At 43.0% G+C, this 22,712-nt stretch overlaps 1 protein-coding gene across 1 annotated transcript in view; it reads right to left on the bottom strand.

Annotated features, from left to right (window-relative positions):
- The window catches only part of EDN3 (endothelin 3), a 59,343-nt gene extending 40,299 nt beyond the window's left edge, over window positions 1-19,044 (bottom strand). Inside the window, exons 1-2 of the mRNA XM_060772017.2 lie at window positions 18,424-19,044; window positions 12,860-13,109 (exon numbers count right to left, since the gene is read on the bottom strand). Of these exons, the coding sequence (XP_060628000.2) occupies window positions 12,860-13,109; window positions 18,424-18,475 (302 nt within the window). The 5' untranslated portion in view covers window positions 18,476-19,044. The remainder of the gene's footprint in view (window positions 1-12,859; window positions 13,110-18,423) is intronic.
- Between the last annotated feature and the right edge of the window lie 3,668 nt (window positions 19,045-22,712).

The raw sequence follows: 22,712 nt of genomic DNA, 5'->3' as shown, positions 1-22,712 counted from the left end.
CTCCCACCAGGATCCACAGCTGTTTCAAGACATTGCGATGTTTTGGTGCTAAATTCATAAATACATTAATTATTACATAATATTACCATGTAGTGAACTGCTTTTTCTATCGATCTGTTATAAAACAAGATGTTTTGGTGCTTAATTTGTAAAATTATAACGTGGTTTGACATTTAATGTCAAATTATAACATCATTTGACATTTAATTCCTCCTTATTATCCAACATTTTCACTTATGCAAAGTTCTGCCAGCACGCTTATGTTGGATAAGTAAGACTCTACTGTATATATTCTTAAGAGACTATAACTTAAAACATTGTGCAACCATTTTAAATAAAAAGGGACAGAAAAGCAAAAAAATTCTGTGCATGATCAATAACATATTACTATTATTTTGCTGTTATAAGACTCAGGCCCTTTGAGTTATGGCTTAGTTTCAAACCATAAAAATAGCTAAGATACAAAGTTATTGGTTCTTCACTGCAGAATTCTAATAGAATTCTACAAATTTATTGAATGGCACTGGGAAAAATCAAACTTAAATTTCCATTAAAACAGCTAAAATTCTAGTTCTTCTTTTCACATTCTACATTTATTGTCATCCCTGTTGACTTGTATGCTGTTTTTCGATATCAAGCTCAAGGTGGTTTTTCAATATCAAGCTCAAGGTTTCAAAAATGTACATAATATATGAAATTATCAAGATAGCTCCCAATATGGAACTATTTTCAAATATTCACATAAGAAAATCAAAGAAATATGCACTGGGGAAGAGCTTGGAAAGTTCCTTTTTAAGACATATTAAAGCGTTGATAAACAAGCAGTGGGTTCAAAAGTATTTTCCCACCATGATTGAATTGCATTTGGCCTCAACACATTATTATATTCATTTTTCTTGCAAGAAATCTTTCAAGTCCTATTTTAAAATTCGACCATTCACAAATACTCCATAGTACAGCTTGATGTTGGAAATAGCAGCATAGTAGCAGCAAGCACCTAGAATTGTAGTTTAAAGTGACCACAAGGGTGATCTGGTCCAACCCCTTGTCATGCAGGAACACACAACCAAAGCACTCCTTTCAGATGGTCATCCAGCCTCTGCCTAAAAACCTCCAGAGAAGGAAATTCGACCACAGTCCAAGACAGCATATTCCATTGATGAACAGAGCTTACTATTAGGTTTTTCCTAATGTTTATGTAGTCATTTCTTGTAGTTTGAGTCTCGGTTTCTGGAGCAACAAGCAATCATGCTCAGCTCCCCTTTAACCTGCTGCCTTTAGCCCTGTTCCACCACCCAGCAATGCATGGGATGCCTTTGTGGAATTTCGTAATACATCTCCTTATCCAGGATCTCAGCCATTATTTAGTTCAAAAAACTGACAGGCATGTTTATTACTATTTCTGTTTTACTTAAATGCATCCTTTAATTAGTTGCTCCCTGGCTGTCTGAAACAAATAAATGACTGCCTTTAGGCAACCCGCTGTTTTCTAGTACCACAATGACAGCAACATTCAATATTTATACAGCACTTTAAAGTACTTTGCATACATTTATCTTAAAAATCCTTTGATGTAAGTGAACTTGTGGTGGAAGCAACATCTAAGCTTGGAACATCTTGGTTCTGAATTCATTCCCTTAGCTACTCAAATACGTTTAACTTGTGAAGTCATGCACACAACTGCCATAGCAAGCATCCTGGAACAGATTTTTCACATATGATTTTCGCATACAATCTGGAACCCTATTTTTTTTTACCTATAATGAATAATGTATTGGGTTTTCGGCCAAAGCATACCACAGACTATCACTGAAGGATCTACAAATATCTGGAGATATCTCTGGTACAATTATATGGTCAACTAATTAATGCCTTCTTTGCCTCAGTTTTTTCACACACACAAAAAGCAATCCTCAACCTCAGCAACATGGAGTGGACAAAGGATTAGGGGAAATCCAACCCCAATAGGGAAGCAAGTCATCCAGGAATACCTGGCTACTCCAAACGAATTCACGTCCCCAGGGCCAGATTAACTACATCCAAGAGTATTGAAGGAACTAGTGCGAGTTATTTCAGAACCACTGGCAATAATCTTGGAGAGTAGGTTCTTGTGGGTTTTTTCGGGCTATAGAGCCATGTTCTAGAGGCATTTCTCCTGACGTTTCGCCTGCATCTATGGCAAGCATCCTCAGAGGTAGTGAGGTCTGTTGGAAATAGGACAATGGGTTTATGTATCTTGGAGAGTTCTTGAAGAATGGGACAAGTTCCAGTAGATTGGAGGAGGGCAATTGTGTTCCCTATCTTCAAGAAGGGGAAAAAGGACAAGACAAACAATTACCGTCCAGTCAGCCTCACGTCAATACCAGGCAAGATTCTGGAAAAGATTGAAGTGGTCTGCAAACACTAATAGTCAACACAGATTTATCAAAAACAAGTCATGCCAGACTAATCTGATCTCTCTTTTTTTTTTTTTTTTTTTTTTTGATAGACTTATAAGCTGGGTAGATGCAGGGAACTCTGTGGATGTAGTGTATTTGGATTTCAGTCAGGCCTTCAACATGACCTTCTGGCAAAAAAAAAAAAACTAATGAAATGTGAGCTAGGCAAAACTACTGTTAGGTGGATCTCTAATTGATTAAACAAATGAACCTAACAGGTGCTCACCAATGCTTCCTCTTCATCCCGGAAAGAAGTGATGAATGGAGTGCCATAAGTAGGGTTGAGTCCTGGGCCCAGTCCTGCTCAATATCTTTATTAATGACTTAGATGAATGGTCAGAAGGTATGACCATCAAGTTTGCAGACAACAACAAGTTGGAAGGGGTAGCTAATAGCCCAGAAGACAGAAGCACAATTCAAAATGATCTTAACAGATTCAAACCAAAGGAAAGGAGATTCCACCTGAACATGAGGAAGAATTTCCTGACTGAGAGCTGTTCAGTCATGGAACTCTTTGTCCCGGAGTGTGTTGGAGGCTCCTTCTTTGGAGGCTTTTAAACAGAGGCTGGATAGCCATCTGTCAGAGGTGCTTTGAATGCAATTTTCCTGTTTCTTGGCAGGGGGTTGAACAAGATGCCCCTGAGGTCTCTTCTAGCTCTATGATTCTATGATTCCAGCAGAACTTCTGGTGTAAACTGACCATAAAATCATGCTAGATGTCTAGAGAAAACACTTCTGTGGGAATTGGTAGGTCCTCCAGATTCAAAGCTTAGTTGCCTATCACTGGGAAGCCCCCTTGCTACTGTTGCTTATAGGGTTATCAGAGTGAAATCTGGAAAGGGCTCTTATACCTGTAATTAAAAGGCTCCCATGTCTTTTGTGTAGAAGAGGGAATTTCAGCAGGTGTTACTTATTACTTGGTTGCGTGGCAAACAATACCTGCTGAAATCCCCTCTTGTATATAACCATCAAAGGTATGGGAGCCACCTCCAGATTTCAATATAGTAGTCCTATTTATTAATCAGGGAGAGCAGGATTAAGACCATAATGAAGTAGATATCTGTAGCCCAGCTGAGGAGGAGAAATGAGATCAGGATCTCAAATGCATCCACTTCTTCATTCAGCAGCTCTGAGGAGCCAGATATATTTGGTCTGAATTGCTTCACCTCTGGTAAGAAGCAGCATGGCTGAGTGTGGGTGACCATGTGAACCTAAACACCAGAGACCATCCCTCTCTGCCATGTCCTAAAGAGACTCACATATACGCTGAAGTTAGATGCTCAAACGTTACTAACAGCCAGTGTCTCCATAGGTAATATGGTCACAGAGATCTTCTTTCCTCCACCCCACACTCCACTATGTATTCCAACAACATTTCTCCCATAAATAAAGAGATGAAAGGAAGGATTCTGTGGTCCTACTTGTCAGCCAGAGGTCTCACAACCACAGAACTGTGTGTCTTGGGATGGAATTTGCATTTTGTTTTATGTTGCTCCATCTCAGTAATCTCAATCTTAGAGCTGCTTTGAGGATCTTTCTACTGAATGTTGGAATAAATCTTCTAACTAATAGCAGAAGTATGTTGGCTGCAAACGAACAAATGAGTCTCAGGCTACAAGAGAAACAGGGCCAAGGGAACATGAGGTTTGGTTCACCTTTATATAAGGATGCTATTAAAATAGACTCTCTCTTTTTGGCTATTTTCAAGAACTCTTTATAAAACAAAGCAACTGTAAGAAAAGTTAAAAAAAACAGACCCAACCACCCAGGTAAAGAGTTTTGCAATCTCTGCTCTTAAAAATCTGGCTTTACATTGCTGTATATCCAACCACAGTTGACTCCTTCTCTCTCATCCTAAATAATTACAACATGGTATTTTTTAAAATATCTTTTATTATTATAGCAGGAAGATACAATATTGTCTTCAACACACTGGAAACACTGTACCTACTGAAGACGGGTTCTCTTTTAAGAACTTATCAAATGCACAAATGTCTTCTTAAATGGCAGAAAGAACTTAAGACTTAAGATGGAAGACAAATGGAAGAGGAACGGATAGGTCCATCCTTACGTATGTGTGCAGCCTTCACTTAAGGATGTTGGAGACTGCACTGCAGAACTCCATATCTTTCACCCTGCCCATGCACACACACACAAACACACACCAGCCATTTAACAAACAGGGAATAGGATGTGGCAAGGCAACAAGCTGGTTGTGTTCCTGAATCACAAGTAACACACATAGATGGCATGACCTTCCAAGACCTCCAAAGAATGCCCACTTCTTTCTGCATTCAGTTGGAGAAACACAGTCTAGCATTGCCTGGCCAACCCAATACTCAATGGCCACAGGGAGAGTGCCCCATAACAGGGAAGGAAATTAAGTAGATAAAAATCAGTGCAGATGGAGGGGCTGGATACTTGTATCCACAATGACCATCGAGGGACATATAACGTGTCTCACTAACAAACTTGGATTGAAAAACGTGGATTTTCCTGGGGGCCTGTCCACACCCACCCCAGAAAGCGTGCACTTTCTGTGGTGGGTGTCCAGATGCTCTCATGGGACTGGCCCCCAAGAACATCTGAAGGCCACATGCCAGGAAAGAGGGGGGGTTTCCTCCCCCCCCCCCCCCGGCACACCAAGAGAGCTGCTACGAGAGTGCACTGGAGGCTGGGTAAGTTTATTTTACCTTTCTAAGAGGTCTGTTGGCTTTGGGGGAGGGGTGGGTGGGTATTCCTACAGTGGGAATACTGTCTGGACTGCAGTATTCTGCAGTCCAGAACCGGAAATAGTGGGTTTATCCCACACCTTCCAAGAAAGCATGGAATATACCCACTATCTAATTACTTTGCTACAAACCAGGGTTTTCCTGATTTGTAGTGAATTAATTCAGGACTGTCCAGAATGTTGTCTGGACAGCCCCTCCTTTATTGCGGTAGATACCATAATAAAGGTACTGTCTGGACGGGCCCAGAATTTCAATTGATAGCATTAGGAAACCATAAAAGAACATACAACTGCATTTGTTACTAACAGGATTCCGACTGATAGCACTAGGACATCATAAATGAACATACATCAACAGGCATCAATAACAGATTCCAATGACAACTTAGTACGTAAGCTTAAGGAAATCACCATCCTACTGGAGGTTATGAAAGGTGGGGCAGATTGTTGCATGGGTGGAGGCCACTCAATTTTTATGATGAAGAGAAAAGGGAGGGAATGCCAGTCCACTCCCCAGCACTGAGCTCCAACCACTCACTTGCAATTTCGGGTTGCCGATGGCTTCCAGGCAAGTGGTTAATTATTAAGGCTCTTTAAGGTTACAAGAGTGAAAGTTCACAGCCCCACTTACTTCACAGCACTCATGCAAAAGAGTTCTTCAGATATAGAAGACTCACAGAAGCACTGGGGGAGAAAGATAAAGTAGGATCCTGAGTAACACACTAACTTTCTGGAATATTGATATTCAAAGGGATCTTGTAGCACCTTCCAAACTAAGTGAGAGAACTAATGGAAGAAGGTGACTCTAGTGTCATTTACACTTTAGAACCGTGGCTCAACCTTTTTTTTTTCACCAGGGACCACTTGACCAGGGACCACTTTGACCAGGGACTCTCCAACATTAGGACCAAAAGGGTCACAAATCAGTTTTTGGTCAACTTTAGATTCGGTTATGTGAAGTGCTGATTCAGAAAATTACATTCGATAGACCACATCAGCTCTAGTTTCTGATGCAGAACATATGCCATCCAGTAGTCGCCATCTGCTTGCCCACAGAAAACCATGTTTAATAATTTAGAGCTGATGGGGTAGTAATGATCTCTTGTGGGTAGTCAGCCTCTCTCCTCCCAACATTCCCGATGCCTCGGCACTATAAGAGGGTTTTGTGAGACCAGTTGCTCTTGTTTCTGTGTGGTTTTGAGACAGCGGTGTAGTAATGGTGAGGCCATGGACCACACTTTTGTTCTTGTGAACCACTGGACCACACTGGTTCTTGCAGACCACTGGATCACAGGTTGGGAACCACTGCTTTAGAACTAATGTAGTTGGACACCACTTTAACTGCCATGGCTCAATACTATGGAATCATGAGAGTTTGCCTTCTCAGCCAAAGAGTGCTTCACCAAACTGCAATTCCTCTGATTCCATAGCATTCAACCAAAGCAGTTAAAGTGGTGTCAAACTGCATGAATTCTACAGTGTTGAGTCAACATCAGTTTCCAAATCTTATGCTACCAGTTTTCTTTGCACATGCTAGCTTTCTGCCAGGGATGGAAAGAATGTTGTCTGTTATCCGTTTACTGGCCACAAAAGGAAGGATAACAGAGCAATGAGTTTCCTCCTAAGGGTTTAACATCCTAAAGTGATTATTCTACATTGCTATATGCATATGTTTTCTGTATGAAAAAACCATTTTCTGCACACACACAAACCCCTCATGGTTTCCACACAAAAAGGATCTCTCCTCATAAAGAACACTTTTGAACACAAAACCACAATTTGTTGCGCACAAAAATGTGGATTTCTGCAAAGAATCCATGTAACACTTGGGATGTTCAGATATGAGACGAATATTATGCAGTGACAAAAAATAGATTTCATGAGAAGATGAAACAGCTAAGGACTTACATCTCCACTTTCCATATAGGGAAAGCAATGCAGTATGTACCCAAAGAAGTCTTATACTCTATTATTCTTACTTTCCCAAAACCATTATAAAAACAAGGGAAACTGACTCTCCCTAAGGCCTTTTGCACATATGGAGAATGCAGCACCAGATAAGCAAAGCAAATATTTGCAGAGTTAAGGTTAGAAAGAATTCCCACACTAGTCATCTTGATTACCTCTACTGCTCAAAGTCTACCTCTTTAACCAGCTGATGTACATAGTCCGTCATAGGGATTCTTTTACCCTTTTGTTCCTTGTAGGTTTCCCTCTCGTGTGCTCATTTTATCTGATTCTGCTACTTGCTTTCGACACACTCCTCCTAGGTGAGGCAATGTGGGCTGTGTCTACACAGGTACACACACCCCAGACAACTATGTACATCTGTACAGAAGCACAATGTTCAAAGTGAAAGTGTCAACAAAGTCAGTACAACAGCAACACAAACACCCGTATTTACTTGAATATAACGCGCCATTGATTATAATGTGTACCTCGATTTTGAAGGTGCACATTGCAAAAAAAATGGTTTTTGTTGTCAAATGTAATGTGTAGTTTCCCCTTGACTATCGGTCATTTTGCTGCCAGTCTTGGAATGGCCACCAGGCAAGGGAAACTTATGCCCCTTCATCAGGCCAAGGCTGGCAAATCTGCCAGTTTCAGTCTGATAGACAGATGACATCTTCCCAACTAAGCCTTCATTCACTAGGCCTTAAAAACACACAGGGAGGTTTGAAGGTCTCATGAATAAAGCCAGTTGGGAAGACTGGCTTCCCTGGAGGGGTGCAGGTGAGATTATGTGAATGGTTGTAATGTGCCATCAAATTTAATGCACACCTCACTTTTGGCTAAGCAAAAAAGTGAGCCTTAGATACAAGTAAATATGATAACTAGGGATGGAAAGGATGGATGACAACATTTGAAAAATAGGTTTTGAAAAAAAACATATTTTTCAAACATTTTCAATAATCTTGGACTACTGAAAACCTTCACAGCTTGAGACTTAATTAGGTGCAAAATACATACATGACTGCTTTGAACAGAAAACAGCATTTTTGCACAGGACATGCCATTTCTTGTTAAGAAAGAAAGAAAAAAGTGTGAATTTGTGAACAGAAAATGTCCTGAAATAGGCTTTGAAACCTATAACATTGCCCAACACACATGTTGGTGCCTCAAAAAAAAATTGGAGGGGGGGAGGGGGTATATTTAGCCTGCTGGTTACTATCAGCTCTAGTTTTTTGAAATACAGATCATATGCTATATACCAGTCATCATCTGCTAAACCATAGAAAACAATGATAAGCACATCTAAGAAACTAGAGCTGATATAGTCTATCCAATTCAATTTTCTGAATCAGCACCTCAATTAACCCCAAGAGCAAGGCCAAAAAACCAGGGCACCAAGAAAAAATGTATTGGGCTGTGTCATTTTTGAAGGCATTCCCACAGAAGGAAGAAAATTGTTAACATCACTCATTGGCTTCCTTGAGAAGAAAACGAATGAAGAATTAAATCCCTACAAACAGCACACAAGGAGATAAGAGCTTGAGAGGGTTACCTTTTGGACTACAGTTCCTGTTATTCCCAAAATCTGGGAACTGTGTTCCAAAAAGTAACCTCTCCAATTTAACTAGATTGAACTTGGATACATGAGTCTACACTGCCATATAACACAGTTCAACACAACTGCATTCTGCAACTACATGTTACAGCAGTGCAGATGAGGCCTGAGTTTGCATAACACAACAAAAAATAGATGCATGGGAATTAGTGCAGTATCTTATTTCAGATTTAGTCCTCTGGAATAATAATCGGTTCCCAATTCAGTATTCTAATGCAGATTACAATATGCATGCCACATGTGACTGTACATCTTTTAAAAAATGGGGGAAGGGGGGAAGATTATTCACAGTTTCGTTTGCCATATTACCAACTATAGTTATTAACCTGAATATGAGATATATTTACATTCATATGTTACATTTGCAGATACATGTTTGATATATGATGGTTGAGGTCCTAGATCAGCGTCCTAGATCAGTGTTTCTCAACCTGGGGGTCAAGACCCCTGGAGGGGTCATGAGGGGTGTCAGAAGGGTCACCAAAGACCATCAGGAAACACAGCATTTTCTGTTGGTCATGGGGTTCTGTGTGGGAAGTTTGGTGCAATACTATCATTGGTGGGGTTCAGAATGCTCTTCGATTGTAGGTGAACTATACATCCCAGCAACTACAACTCCCAAATGTCAAGGTCTATTTCCCCCAAACTCCACCAGTGTTCACATTTATGCACATTGATATTTGTGCCAAGTTTAATCCAGATCCATCATTATTTGAGTCCACAGTGCTTTCTTGATGTAGGTGAACTACAACTCCAAAACTTAAGGTCAATGTCCACTAAATCCTTCCTGTATTTTCTGTTTTTCATGGGAGTTCTGTGTGCCACGTTTGGTTCAATTCCATCACTGGTGGAGTTCAGAATGCTCTTTGATTGTAGGTGAACTATAAATCCCAGCAACTACAAGTCCCAAATGACAAAATAAATCCCCCCCAACTCAACCAGTATTCAAATTTGAGCGTATTGGGAATGTGTGCCAAATTGGGTCCAATGAATGAAAATACATCCTTCATATCAGATATTTATATTACAATTCAAAATAGTATCAAAATTACAGTTATGAAGTAGGAACAAAAATAATTTTATGGCTGGGGGTCACCACAACATGAGGAACTGTACAGGGTTAGTCAAAATGCATAGGCCAATAAGCCATTCAATTGAATGGCTTATTGGCCTATGCATTTTGACTAACCCTGTATTATGGGGTCACGGCATTAGGAAGGCTGAGAACCACTGTCCTAGATGAATCTGGTGAAGTATAAATGTTCACCAGACAGAACTCAACTGTTTCTCTATGCTTCCAAAACAGGTGAACATTGACTCCCATATTGCCAAAATGACACCATTCGTGTACAAACAACAAATCAGCAGGCTTCATGAAAATTCAATATTTACAGAATTTGCAAAGGGCAATAACACATGTGCATTTAGAGGCACTTTCCTCTTTAATTCATGGCAAAGACCAAGCTGCTTGCATGAGCCATGGGGCTGCAGCTGGTTCTTACTTAGAATTTGCAAGTAATTTGTTAGTATAACAATCATGATGTGTATAATATTACTTTTGAGGGGCAAAAGGGTGAGGAGGACAAACATGTTGACTTTTGAGAAAAACTCTGCAGCGTAGGTCTCTACACACCATGCATTTTTCACACAATGCAAGTGGCCACCACTGCATCTACCTCTTTGATTGCTAAGCTTTATATTTGATTGCTAAACTTTATAAACAAGTTGTATGTGATAGTTGATACTAAAGGACCTGACTGCTTCTTTCTCATTGCGAATACAGGCCATTGACACAGTGGTATGTATCACTGGCAGCGCATATGGCTTAAGAAAAGCAGGAGAAGTGTTGGGAGGAATTAAAAAGTAGAGAAAGATTTCAAAAAAGAAAAAGACAAGAGACAAAGGCTTTAAGGAACTACCGGCTGTTAGAAATTGTGAGAGTTGAAGTCCAAAACACCTGGAGGGCCAAAGTTTGCCAATGCTGCTATACACTCCTGAAGAAGTTTAGAAATTTTAGCCAAAGAAACATCCAAGGCAGCATTGGTGCTTTCTCCTCTCTGGCAAAGATCCTCAATTTATCTACAGGTCATATCAAAATCCTTAGTTTTGGCCCCCAAACCTGACCTTGAATTATACGTGAAGTTGACTTATACATGAGTATATACAGTAGTTAGAGACACTAGGGAGTGGGTTTTAGAGAAGCATGCAGAATTTTTGAAAAATACTCCAAGAAGATTTTTTAAAGTGGCCAAACATCCCCATACCAATAAAAAAAATCAATAATTATAGAATATCATAGAACAGCATTCCTCAACCAGGGGGATCATGAGGGGAGTTTCAGAGGGGTTGCCAAAGACCATCAGAAAACACAGTATTTGCTGTTGGTCATAGGGTTTCTGTTTGGGAAGTTTAGACAATTCTATCATTGGAGGGGTTCAGAATGCTATTGATTGTAGGTGAACTATAAATCCCAGCAACTACAACTTCCAAATGTCAAGGTCTATTTTCCCCAAAATCCACCAGCATTCACATTTGGGCATATTGAGTATTTGTGCCAAGTTTGGTCCTGATCCATCATTATTTGAGTCCACAGTGCTTTCTGGATGTAGGTGAACTATCAACTCCCAAACACAAGGTCAATGCCCACGAAACCCTTCCAGAATTTTCTGTTTGTCATGGGAATTCTGTGTGCCAAGTTTGGTTCAATTCTATCATTGATAGAGTTCAGAATGCTCTTTGATTGTAGGTGAACTATAAATCCCAACAACTACAACCTAATCAGTATTGAGATTTGGGTGTAGTGGGTATTTGTGCCAAATTTGGTCCAGTGAATGATATTCTGCATATCAAATATTTACATTATTATTCACAACAGTAGCAACAAAAATAATTTTATGGATGGGGGTCACCACAACATGAGGATCTGTATTAATCAGTCATAGCGTTAGGAAGGTTGAGAAGCACTGTCATAGAATGACATTAAAAATGAGTGACAGAAATAAACTGCAGCACCAGAAGTAATAATGGTCATGAAAAAGCCAACAGTCATGTTGCAAACTCGGCTTCTGCTGGTGAACCTCAGGGTTCTGGCCAAAAGGAAACTTAATCTTGCCAGCCTCATGTCTACTTGTCTCTGCCTTATAACTGGAAAACTGTATTCATGGTCCTAGTCTGCTACTGTACATATCACACTATAATAGAGCTCAGAACTGCAGGATTTTTTTCCTATGGAAGATTACTACTAGAATTCACATCTGTCTGCTCTCAGACGTTTAAATTTGACAAGTTTTAAGAAAGTGTTTAAATTACCAGTTTTAAGAAACTGTTGAAATGATCAGCATGATATTGATCATTCAATATTTTCTTATTTGTGACAAGAGCACTGCTGTACTAGATCTGATGAGGAAATGCACTACAAGTACAGCTTTAACTATGCAGAGACGTTGCGGCACTGAAACAATTTTACACAGAAGGAGAAAGGAATAATTAAGTTTTCCTCTTGTAACCATCTCATGTTTCTTCCAGCTCCTTCTGACTTTTTCATTACCACAAAAAATAGAATAGAATAAATATAAATAAGACATATATCAATAAAGTGGAACAGACAGAATAGCTGGACATAGCCTTTGGACACATAAAACAGGGAACCCACCTGCAAATAGCTCAAAATAGGGAACCCAACCTGCAAATAGCTCAAAGGTTCACCTAGGCAAGTACTTTGTTTCCAATTGTAGCCAACCAAATATTTCCAGAAAGCAACCAAATCAACCCTGTAACTATGTTTCTCTTTCTATTCTGTGATAAATTGTGTCTGAACATAGGCACATGTTATGTCCAATTGCCCACTCAGCCCTAGAAATCCACTGGGTAACTGTAGAGAAGTCATACACTCAGCCCTGGAAAAGTCACCTTAGGGTCACCATAGATCATAAACAACTTGAAGGCACACAACAGCAAAAAACAAATATCAATCATCGAGGGTCAAAGCACTTTCAAAGCTGAGAAGAGGTTCTGCTACTTCCTTTGGATGGGACCCAACCCAAGCAATGCCTTCCCCTGCTCCACTGAACTTAACACTAGCCACTTTTCTCAACCAAGAACAAGGACTATCTCCACACTCACTCTGGGGTGTTGATCCAGATGATGTCCAAGTGGCAGTAATATACACACTCCTTATCCTTGTAGGTGTAGCAAGTGCAGCGTTTGGGTCGGCGGTGCACTTCTGCCGGGTCAGCTTCTGTCACCGAGAGTGGCCTTCTTGCCGTTGCTGCCTCGCTTTCTTTGCCAACTCTCTCCTGCAGCCCTGGTGACCTCAGCCCGCTGCCGTTGCCGCTGGGAGGCAGCAGGGGTCGAGAGACGGGCAACAAGAAGCCTAAAAGTCAAGGAGGGAAAGACACCGAGTCAGTTCCTGCTGAAAATGGGCCACATCTGGGGGAAAATTCAAAGACAGACCCCCTGCCTTTTGGAGTGTGACCCCACCACTTTGAAGTTCATGATCCTCAGCATGTGGACTTGGAAATAAATTGTGCATCTGTGCACTGAACATATAGAATGACAACCTCGACAGACAGTTATGCTTAACAACAAATCAGGAGCTGTCGACCTATTTAACAACAGCAATACTTAATCAAAGAATCGGCAAGGGGAAGAAATGAGGAAACGGAGCAGGAGCAAGCTAGAAGGGTACAAATACATTAAAGCTGCCAAACTGGTCTGTCTTGCTATATTTTAAAAGCGCTATGTTATCCCATGTGGCTGATACAATAAGAAGACTAATCTTGTGTACTGACTTCCAGATTTGTTTTTAACTCACAACTAGCATAAAATTAACCCCCGGTGGCACACTGGGTTAAACCCTTGTGCTGGCAGGACTACTGAGCAACAGGTCAGCAATTCCAATCTGGGGAAAGCACATATGAGCTCCCTCTGTCAGCTCCAGCTCCCTTTGAGAGAAGCTTCCCACAAGGATGGTAAAACATCAAACATCTGAACATCTCCTGGGCAATGGCCTTGCAGACGGCCAATTCTCCCACACCAGAAGCGACTTGCAGTTTCTCAATTTAACCCCGTCTTCCAGATCTCAAACTGCAGGAGGCATTCCCAAGCTTCCTTGAATAATGAGAAATGAGCAAACAGAGGTATGGACTATGAAAATGTCTTACATGTTGCAACATGCAAGTGAGAGGATCCTCTCAGGTCATTCTCATGCGCAGGATTTTGGTAAAGGTCAGAGATAGCTTATCTGCACAAGAAACCTGCAACCATATTTTTAAGGGCATCAGTGGAGCAACACACCAGCATCTTTTTCTCTGTAACACTGCAGGCATCCTTATAATACAGGCATGGGCAAACTTTGTTCCTCCAGGTGTTTTGGACTTTAACTCCCACAATTCCTAACAGTCTCAGGCCCCTTCTTTTTCCTCCTTAGATGCTTAAGTGGCTGAGGGCGAAGGAGGAAAGAGCCTGAGGCTGTTAGGAATTGTGGGAGTTGAAGTCCAAAACACCTGAGGACCAAAGTTTGCCCATGCCTGCTAAAACAACTGACTGCTACTTTTACACTGTGCCAAATGTGACATCAAAAAACTTTATTGGGCTTAATATTGTGGGGCTTTTTTTCCCAACTTCAAAGCACTTCGGATTATTCCAATATAATCCCCCATTATCTGGCAAAGGAGAAAATCCCAATATTATCACCAAATTCTGACCAATATCAAGGATGTTTTTTGCTTTTTCCACAGACACAAGTTTGTGTCAGAGATTATACTCAGACTAGAGTCTTTCCTGAATATCACAGCCCCAGTATAAAAATGAATTTAATTCTGTTCAACCTTGAAAATACCAAACTCCACTAAGAGATACTTGTCTAATGAGATGTCTCAAAAACATCCTAGGTTTTATTGTATTTTGACTGTCACTATTTCCTGGACTGCAGAAAACTCTGTAGAGATTTTATTTAAGATAAATAACAATTGTGCCCAATATATTGACATTTTTTTTCACCAAAATGTTTTTTTAAGAGAGGAGATGCACATTTTTCAGAAATGTGTGTGTGTGCCAACAGTGACTTGAGAAACTCTAGATCACTTCTGGTGTGAGAAAATTGGCCACTTGTAAGGACGTTGCCCAGGGGACGCCCGGATGATTTGATGTTTTTATCATCCTTGTGGGAGGCTTCTCTCATGTCCCCGCATGAGGAGCTGGAGTTGATAGAGGGAGCTCATCCTCCTCTCCCCGGATTCGAACCTGCGACCTGTCGGTCCTCAGTCCTGCCGGCACAGGGGTTTAACCCACTGCGCCACCAGGGGCTCAGATGGTTTTTGGTGTTACCATCCTTGTGGTTGGTTTCTCTCATGTCCCCACATGGAGAGCTGGAGCTGACAGAGGGAGCTCATCCACACTCTTCCCCAGATTTGAACCTCCAACCTGTCAGTCTTCAGTCCTGCCAGCACACAGATTTAACCAGGGGCTCAATTTTTTAGAAGTTACATGCCCGAACTAAGACTCTGTTGTTCTTATCTTACTCTTTACAGTCCAAAAATTGTTTTCCACACATTTAAGAAATGCATTATTACTAATTATTAATAACAAAGCATTAGACTTTCTGGATCTACTAGCATTTTTCACAACACTGACCAAGAAAGTTGGATAGACTTCAGTCTTGTGAAATGTACCATAGTTGTTTTCCTTTCTTATTATTGTCACCATCACCACCCTAAAGTCCACTAAGAGAAGCCAAATCCAAAGTAATGGCTCAAGAAGATCTTTGTTGAGTATTGCATGCTTTTTATTTATTTATTTCATATCAAAAGCATTGTATAAATAAGTATAAAACTGATAAAAATTGAAGGAGTACAAATGGCTAAATGTTTTTTGACCAAAAATGGGCAACAGCGACTACATTGTCTGTAGCTTTAAACAATTCTTCCTCTGTACATAAGGCAGGACATTGTAGACAAGCATACAGATGTGGAGTTGTTTGTTCTGCTCCATGTTCACACAAGGTGGAGGTTTCTTCTAAGTAGTGCCATTTTGACAGGTTGTCTTTTGATCTGCCCCCTCCACTTCTGAGTCTGTTCACGGACTTCCAAATTGCCCATTCTTGATTCGCCCCTGGAGGAAGTTCCTCCTGGAGGGCCATCCAATTGGGATTTTCTGGTTTAGCTGCCCTGAGGGATACTCTTGCTGTTGCTAGGGGAATATTAAGAGGAGTGGTGGTTCTCGTGAAGTTTTTCCTTGATTTAAGTCTACTGGGAGGAGGCGGATAGCCATGCAGTGGAGGGCTTTCACGGTGTTCAAGCTTATTTCTCTCACAGCAGAAACTTCCCGTCACACATCGGGGTGGCAAAGCTAGCTAGCTGATGGCATCACATGTGATGGCATGCACAAAACTGTCTTGTAGAACTGCTATTCTGCACCACATCCAAAATGAAAAATCCTCACAGATGCATAAAATCAATTTCTGGTTCCCCCATCACAGCAGACCCCCCTGCGCGCAAGAGTTCCCTTTCAGCATAGGGGTGATTTGGATGCGAGTAGTTTATTCTTTGTTTCCTTCTGGAAACACTACCTAAGAATAAGCAACCAGCGTGGATGTATTGCAGATCACCCACTATTTGATTGATGTATTGACTGATTGTTAGATAATCCATTTCAATCCCAGCTTTTGACCCAGTTGACTGTCGTCTACTTTCTGCCGCACCCCTGCTTTACAGCACAACACCTTCAGTATCTATGCTATGACTTTAGTAGGGTTTACTCCCAGGCAAGTGCATTTAAGCAGTTCTTGCAAAAGTTACTTTTTTACTTCACCAGGAAAGGGGGCTCTAATAACTTTTAACACTATGGTGGAGTCTCATGGCACCTTAAGGAGCCCCTGGTGGCGCAGTGGGTTAAAGCCCTGTGCCAGCAGGACTGAAGACCGACAGGTCGCAGGTTTGAATCCGGGGAGAGGGGGATGAGCTCCCTCTATCAACTCCAGCTCCTCATGTGGGGACATGAGAGAAGCCTCCCACAAGGATGATAAAAACATCAAATCATCCGGGCGTCCCCTGGGCAATGTCTTTGCAGACGGCCAATTCTCTCACACCAGAAGTGACTTGCAGTTTCTCAAGTCGCTCCTGACACGACAGAAAAAATGGCACCTTATAAACAAACACACCTAAGTTTGTTAAGTCCTGTGGGAGAACATATTGATCAAGAATAGGGCTCCACAGCCACCTACGGACCCACCACCAAGACACTACACTTGGAGGACTATCATCCTCGGACTACAAGGGATCGCCTAAATAAGTTGGTTTGAAGTGAGTTTTCAGTAACACACAGCAACCCATTGATTCTGGCTATGAAAGCTTTCGACAACACACCTAAGTAATATATTGTCGAAGGCTTTCATGGCTGGAGTTACTGAATTGTTGTAGGTTTTTCGGGCTATGTGGCCATGTTCTAGAAGCATTCTCTCCAGATGTTTTGCCTGCATCTATGGGAGGCATCCTCAGAGGTTGTGACCATATAGCCCGAAAAACCTAAAATAATCCACACCTTAGTCTTCCCAGATGGCAACCCTGACCTTTTCTGATGCATGGAGGAGACAAGTGCATCAGGCATTGTAATACAAAATAGTAAAATCTCAAGCTCTGCATGGAAGTCTGCAGAATTCTATCCCCTTGCCTAGAAGCGACTGGCATGACATTCAATGGGTGCTATGCCTCCTTTGCAGAATTACTCTCTAGGGTTGCCCTTCAAGTCACCTGCAGACTTATGGCAATCTCATGGATTTCATAGGGTTGGTAAGGAAGACCCAGAGATGGTTTTCCTCTGAAATAGAGCCTATAGTATCATAGGTATTCTAAGGTAAAGGTAGTCCCCCTGACATTAAGTCCAGTCATGTCTGACTCTGGGGTGTGGTGCTCATCTCCATTTCTAAGCCGAAGAGCCAGCGTTGTCCGTAGACACCTCCAAGGTCATGTGGCCAGCATGACTGAATGGAGCGCCGTTACCTTCCCGCCGGAGCGGTACCTATTGATCTACTCACATTTGCATGTTTTCGAACTGCTAGGTTGGCAGAAGCTAGGGCTGACGACGGAAGCTCACGCTGCTCCCCGGAATCGAACCTGCGACCTTTCGATCAACAAGCTCAGCAGCTCAGTGCTTTAACCCACTGCGCCACCGGGGGTATTCTAGACTGCCATAAATCCAGATGATCAAAGCAGGTAGTCCACATGATCTGCTTTGGAGTGGATTATATGAGTCTAGACTGCCATATAATCCAGTTCAAAGTAGAATGTGGATTTCATAGAATTGTGTAGAAAGGGGACTTAAATTCCCTAGTGGACTCCTTGTTAGCTCAAGCCAAGTGTGCAAAACTCATCAAGATAGACTAGGCTTGGGCCAAGTTGGGTTCTTCAGGGGTTTTGGACTCCAACTCCCACCATTCCGAACAGCCTCAGGCCCCTTCCTTTTCCCCCTCAGCCGCTTAAGCGGGCCTGAGGCTGTTCGGAATGGTGGGAGTTGGAGTCCAAAACCCCTGAAGAACCCAACTTGGCTCAAGCTTGAGCTTGACTTTCAAGGTTCACAGGTTTCTTCATGGGACAAGAAGGATAGCAAAGACTACATTGAAGAGATGAATCTCTAAAAAAGTATCTGGACCCCCGGGCCCACCCCTCAAGAGGTCTCCTTTCCCCTTTTACCTGTGCTGGAGAAAATGGAAAGTCCAACAAAGAGCAGAAATCCCGGCTCCATGAACTCCGAATGTCCTCCTCCACCTTGATTGAGGCAAATGCAGAAGAGGAAGCAAGGAAAATGGGGGAAGACCCAAGGATGGGGGAGGAAGGCGATCTCAAATAATAATAATAAGCCCGTCCACTAAAGAAGGAACCCAAACTCTTCTGCAGTTTGCGAAATTACTCGGAGCCGTCGAGGGAACCCCTCCCACTCCTTCACACGTTTCTCCGGAGTGGTAACGCGTTGGTAACGCCGTTGTTGCTGGAGGAGGAAGAGAAGGAGGGTGAAGATCTCTAGTCCAGGAAGAGAGAAGGGTGCAAACTCGCCACCGCGTCCATGGCTCGCTTTAGGGGACGAAGCCAATCCCTCCCGAGCTCTGTCTCGCTGCTTCACGGCTTCTATATAGGACTCAATACGTCTCCGTTATCGCTTGGCTCGCCCATGCTGGCCCAGGTGGACCGGGAAGAAGGAACCGGAGAAAGGGAGCCGCTTCGGAAAGGCGGGCAGCAGCAGCCGAGGAAGGAGACGCGACTCCGGCCAAGGCGACCCATCACTCGCCGGGGGTCTTAACCCAGCCGTCGGAGGGAGGGGAGGGGGTCCCCGGGAGGGAGGAGGAGGAGCGGGCGTGGCTGCCCGCACGGTCCTGGCCCCGATTGGCTCCCCACCCACTTGGTTTTGCATAACGAGGTAAAGGGAGGCAGCCATTGGCTCGTTAGGTGACTGGGAATGGGAGGGGGGAGTGAGGGAGGGTCCAGGTGCCCAGACTCAAGCCTTACTCTTCATTGTTCCAAGCGGTGCTGGGTCTTTTCAGGAGGGGGTGGGGGGGCTGTTGGACTATTGCAGTCGTTCCCAACCATCCTAACGCCCTGACCCCTGAATACAGTTCCTCATATTATGGTGACCCCACAACCATAAAATTATTATTTAGTTGCATCTCCAATCTCGATAAAATAGCAACTTATATCCCCATACCAAAAAAGGGAAATGCGAAAGACTGCTCCAACTTCCATACAGTGGCCCTTGTTTCTCATGCCAGTAAGGTAATGCTCAAGATCCTGCAAGGAAGACTCCAGCAATACATGGAGCGAGAGTTGCCAGATGTTCAAGCTGGGTTTAGAAAAGGCAGAGGAACGAGAGACCAGATTGCCAATATCCGCTGGATAATGGAGAAAGGCAGGGAGTTTCAGAAAAACATCTACTTCTGCTTCATTGACTATTCTAAAGCCTTTGACTGTGTGGATCATAATAAATTGTGGCAAGTTCTTGGTGGGATGGGCATCCCAAGCCACCTTGTCTCTCTCCTGAGGAATCTGTACAAGGACCAAGTACCAACAGTCAGAACTGACCACGGAACAACAGACTGGTTCAAGATTGGGAAAGGCGTATGGCAAGGCTGCATCCTCTCACCCAACCTTTTTAACTTGTATGCAGAACACATCATGCGATGTGCGGGGCTGGATGAATGCAAAGCTGGGGTGAAAATTGCTGGAAGAAACATTAACAACCTCAGATATGCAGATGACACCACTCTGATGGCCGAAAGCGAGGAGGAGCTGAGGAGCCTTCTAATCAAGGTGAAAGAAGAAAGCGCAAAAGCCGGGTTGCAGCTAAACGTCAAAAAAACCAAGATTATGGCAACAAGAATGATTGACAACTGGAAAATAGAGGGAGAAAATGTGGAGGCCGTGACAGACTTTGTATTTCTAGGCGCAAAGATCACTGCAGACGCAGACTGTGGCCAGGAAATCAGAAGACGCTTACTTCTTGGGAGGAGAGCAATGACCAATCTCGATAAAATACTGAAGAGTAGAGACATTACACTGGCAACGAAGATCCACATAGTCAAAGCCATGGTCTTCCCTGTAGTCACCTACGGATGTGAGAGCTGGACCTTAGGGAAGGCTGAGCGAAAGAATCATAGAATCATAGAATCAAAGAGTTGGAAGAGACCTCATGGGCCATCCAGTCCAACCCCCTGCCAAGAAGCAGGAATATAGCACTCCAATCACCCCTGACAGATGGCCATCCAGCCTCTGTTTAAAAGCTTCCAAAGAAGGAGCCTCCACCACACTCCCTCCGGAGCAGAGAGTTCCACTGCTGAACGGCTCTCACAGTCAGGAAGTTCTTCCTCATGTTCAGATGGAATCTCCTCTCTTGTAGTTTGAAGCCATTGTTCCATTGCGTCCTAGTCTCCAAGGAAGCAGAAAACAAGCTTGCTCCCTCCTCCCTGTGGCTTCCTCTCACATATTTATACATGGCTATCATATCTCCTCTCAGCCTTCTCTTCTTCAGGCTAAACATGCCCAGCTCCTTAAGCCGCTCCTCATAGGGCTTGTTCTCCAGACCCTTGATCATTTTAGTCGCCCTCCTCTTGCCTTACTCTTCATTGTTCCAAGCGGTGCTGGGTCTTTTCAGGAGGGGGTTGGGGGGGGGGGGCTGTTGGTCAATTGCAGTGGTTCCCAACCTTCCTAACGCCCTGACCCCTTAATACAGTTCCTCATGTTATGGTGACTCCCCAACCATAAAATTATTATTATTTAGTTGCATCTACACTGTAGAATTTTTATTATTTTAAATATCCATATTAAGGTTTTTCAAATAGAATCAATAAAATGGGGTAAAAAGGGAAAGGAGTGGAAAGGGAGTGAGAGGGGAAGGGTAGAGTTGGGAACCCAGAATATAGCCAACTTGAGTATGTATTGTCGAAGGCTTTCATGGCCAGAATCACTGGGTTGTTGTAGGTTTTTTCAGGCTATATGGCCATATTCTAGAGGCATTCTCTCCTGACGTTTCACCTACATCTGTGGCGAGCATCCTCAGAGGTAGTGAGGTCTGTTGGAACTAGGAAAATGGGTTTATATATCTGTGAAATGACCAGGGTGGGTCAAGTTGGGATTACCTTGCATTTGTTTTATATAAAATTGTTCCAAATGCCCAAGAATTTCCCTGTTTAAATACTACAACCACTGTATTATTAGAAGCCCCTGGTGGCGCAGTGGGTTAAACCCCTGTGCTGGCAGGACTGAAGACCAACAGGTTGCAGGTTCGAATCTGGGGAGAGGCAGATGAGCTCCCTCTATCAGCTCCAGCTCCTCATGCGGGGACATGAGAGAAGCCTCCCTTAGGCGATCCCTTGCTTTCTGAGGATGATTGTCTTCCAGTGTTCTTGTGGATCCGTATGTGGCTGTGGAGCCCTATTCTTGCTCTGCATCTTCTTCCGCAGTGAAGGCATTGGTTTCCAGGTGGAAGGTGGTCTCAGTCGGGGTTGGCTTGACGCACCTTCCTCTTGGCACGTTTCTCTCTTTCCCCCCTCCATTTGTGCCTCTTCAAATTCTACAGCACTGCTGGTCACAGCTGACCTCCAGCTGGACCAGTTATGGGCCAGGGCTTTCCAGTTCTCAGTGTCTATGCCACAGTTTTTAAGAATGGCTTTGAGCCCATCTTTAAATCTCTTTTCCTGTCCACCAACATTCCGTTTTCCGTTCTTGAGTTCAGAATAGAGCAACTGCTTTGGGAGACGGTGGTCGGGCATCCGGACAACGTGACCGGTTCAGCGGAGTTGATGGCAGAGGACCATCGCTTCAATGCTGGTGGTCTTTGCTTCTTCCAGCACGCTTCCAGCATGGAAGAAGAAGCCTCCCACAAGGATGATTAAAACATCAAGTCATCTGGGCGTCCCCTGGGCAGCGTCCTTGCAGACCACACCAGAAGCGACTTGCAGTGCCTCAAGTCACTCCTGACATGAAAAAAAAATACCAGGGTGGGACAAAGAACTCTTGTCTGCTGGAGCTAGGCGTGAATGTTTCAACTGACCACCTTGATTAGCATTTGATGGCCTGGCAGTGCCTGGGGCAACCTTTTATTGAGAAGTGATTAGAAGTCCCTGATTGTTTCCTCTCTGTTGTTGTGTGTTCTAATTTTAGAGTTTTTTAATACTGGTAGCCAGATTTGGTTCATTTTCATGGTTTCCTCCTTTCTGTTGAAATTGTCCACATGCTTGTGGATTTCAATGGCTTCTCTGTGTAGCCTGACATGGTGGTTGTGAGAGTGGTCCAGCATTTCTGGGTTCTCAAATAATATGCTGTGTCCAGGCAGGTTCATCAGGTGCTCTGCTATGGCTGACTTCTCTGGTTGAAGTAGTCTGCAGTGCCTTTCATGTTCCTTGATTCGTGTTTGGGCAATGCTGCGTTTGGTGGTCCCTATGTAGACTTGTCCACAGCTGTGTGGTATCCGGTAGATTAAGGTTTTTCAAATA

This window comes from Anolis sagrei, chromosome 4 (genome assembly GCF_037176765.1).
Source record: "Anolis sagrei isolate rAnoSag1 chromosome 4, rAnoSag1.mat, whole genome shotgun sequence".
NCBI classification, from domain to species: Eukaryota; Metazoa; Chordata; class Lepidosauria; order Squamata; family Dactyloidae; genus Anolis; species Anolis sagrei.
The sequence above is the reverse complement of the archived record's forward strand: the minus strand, read 5'-3'. Positions and strand labels throughout refer to the sequence as shown.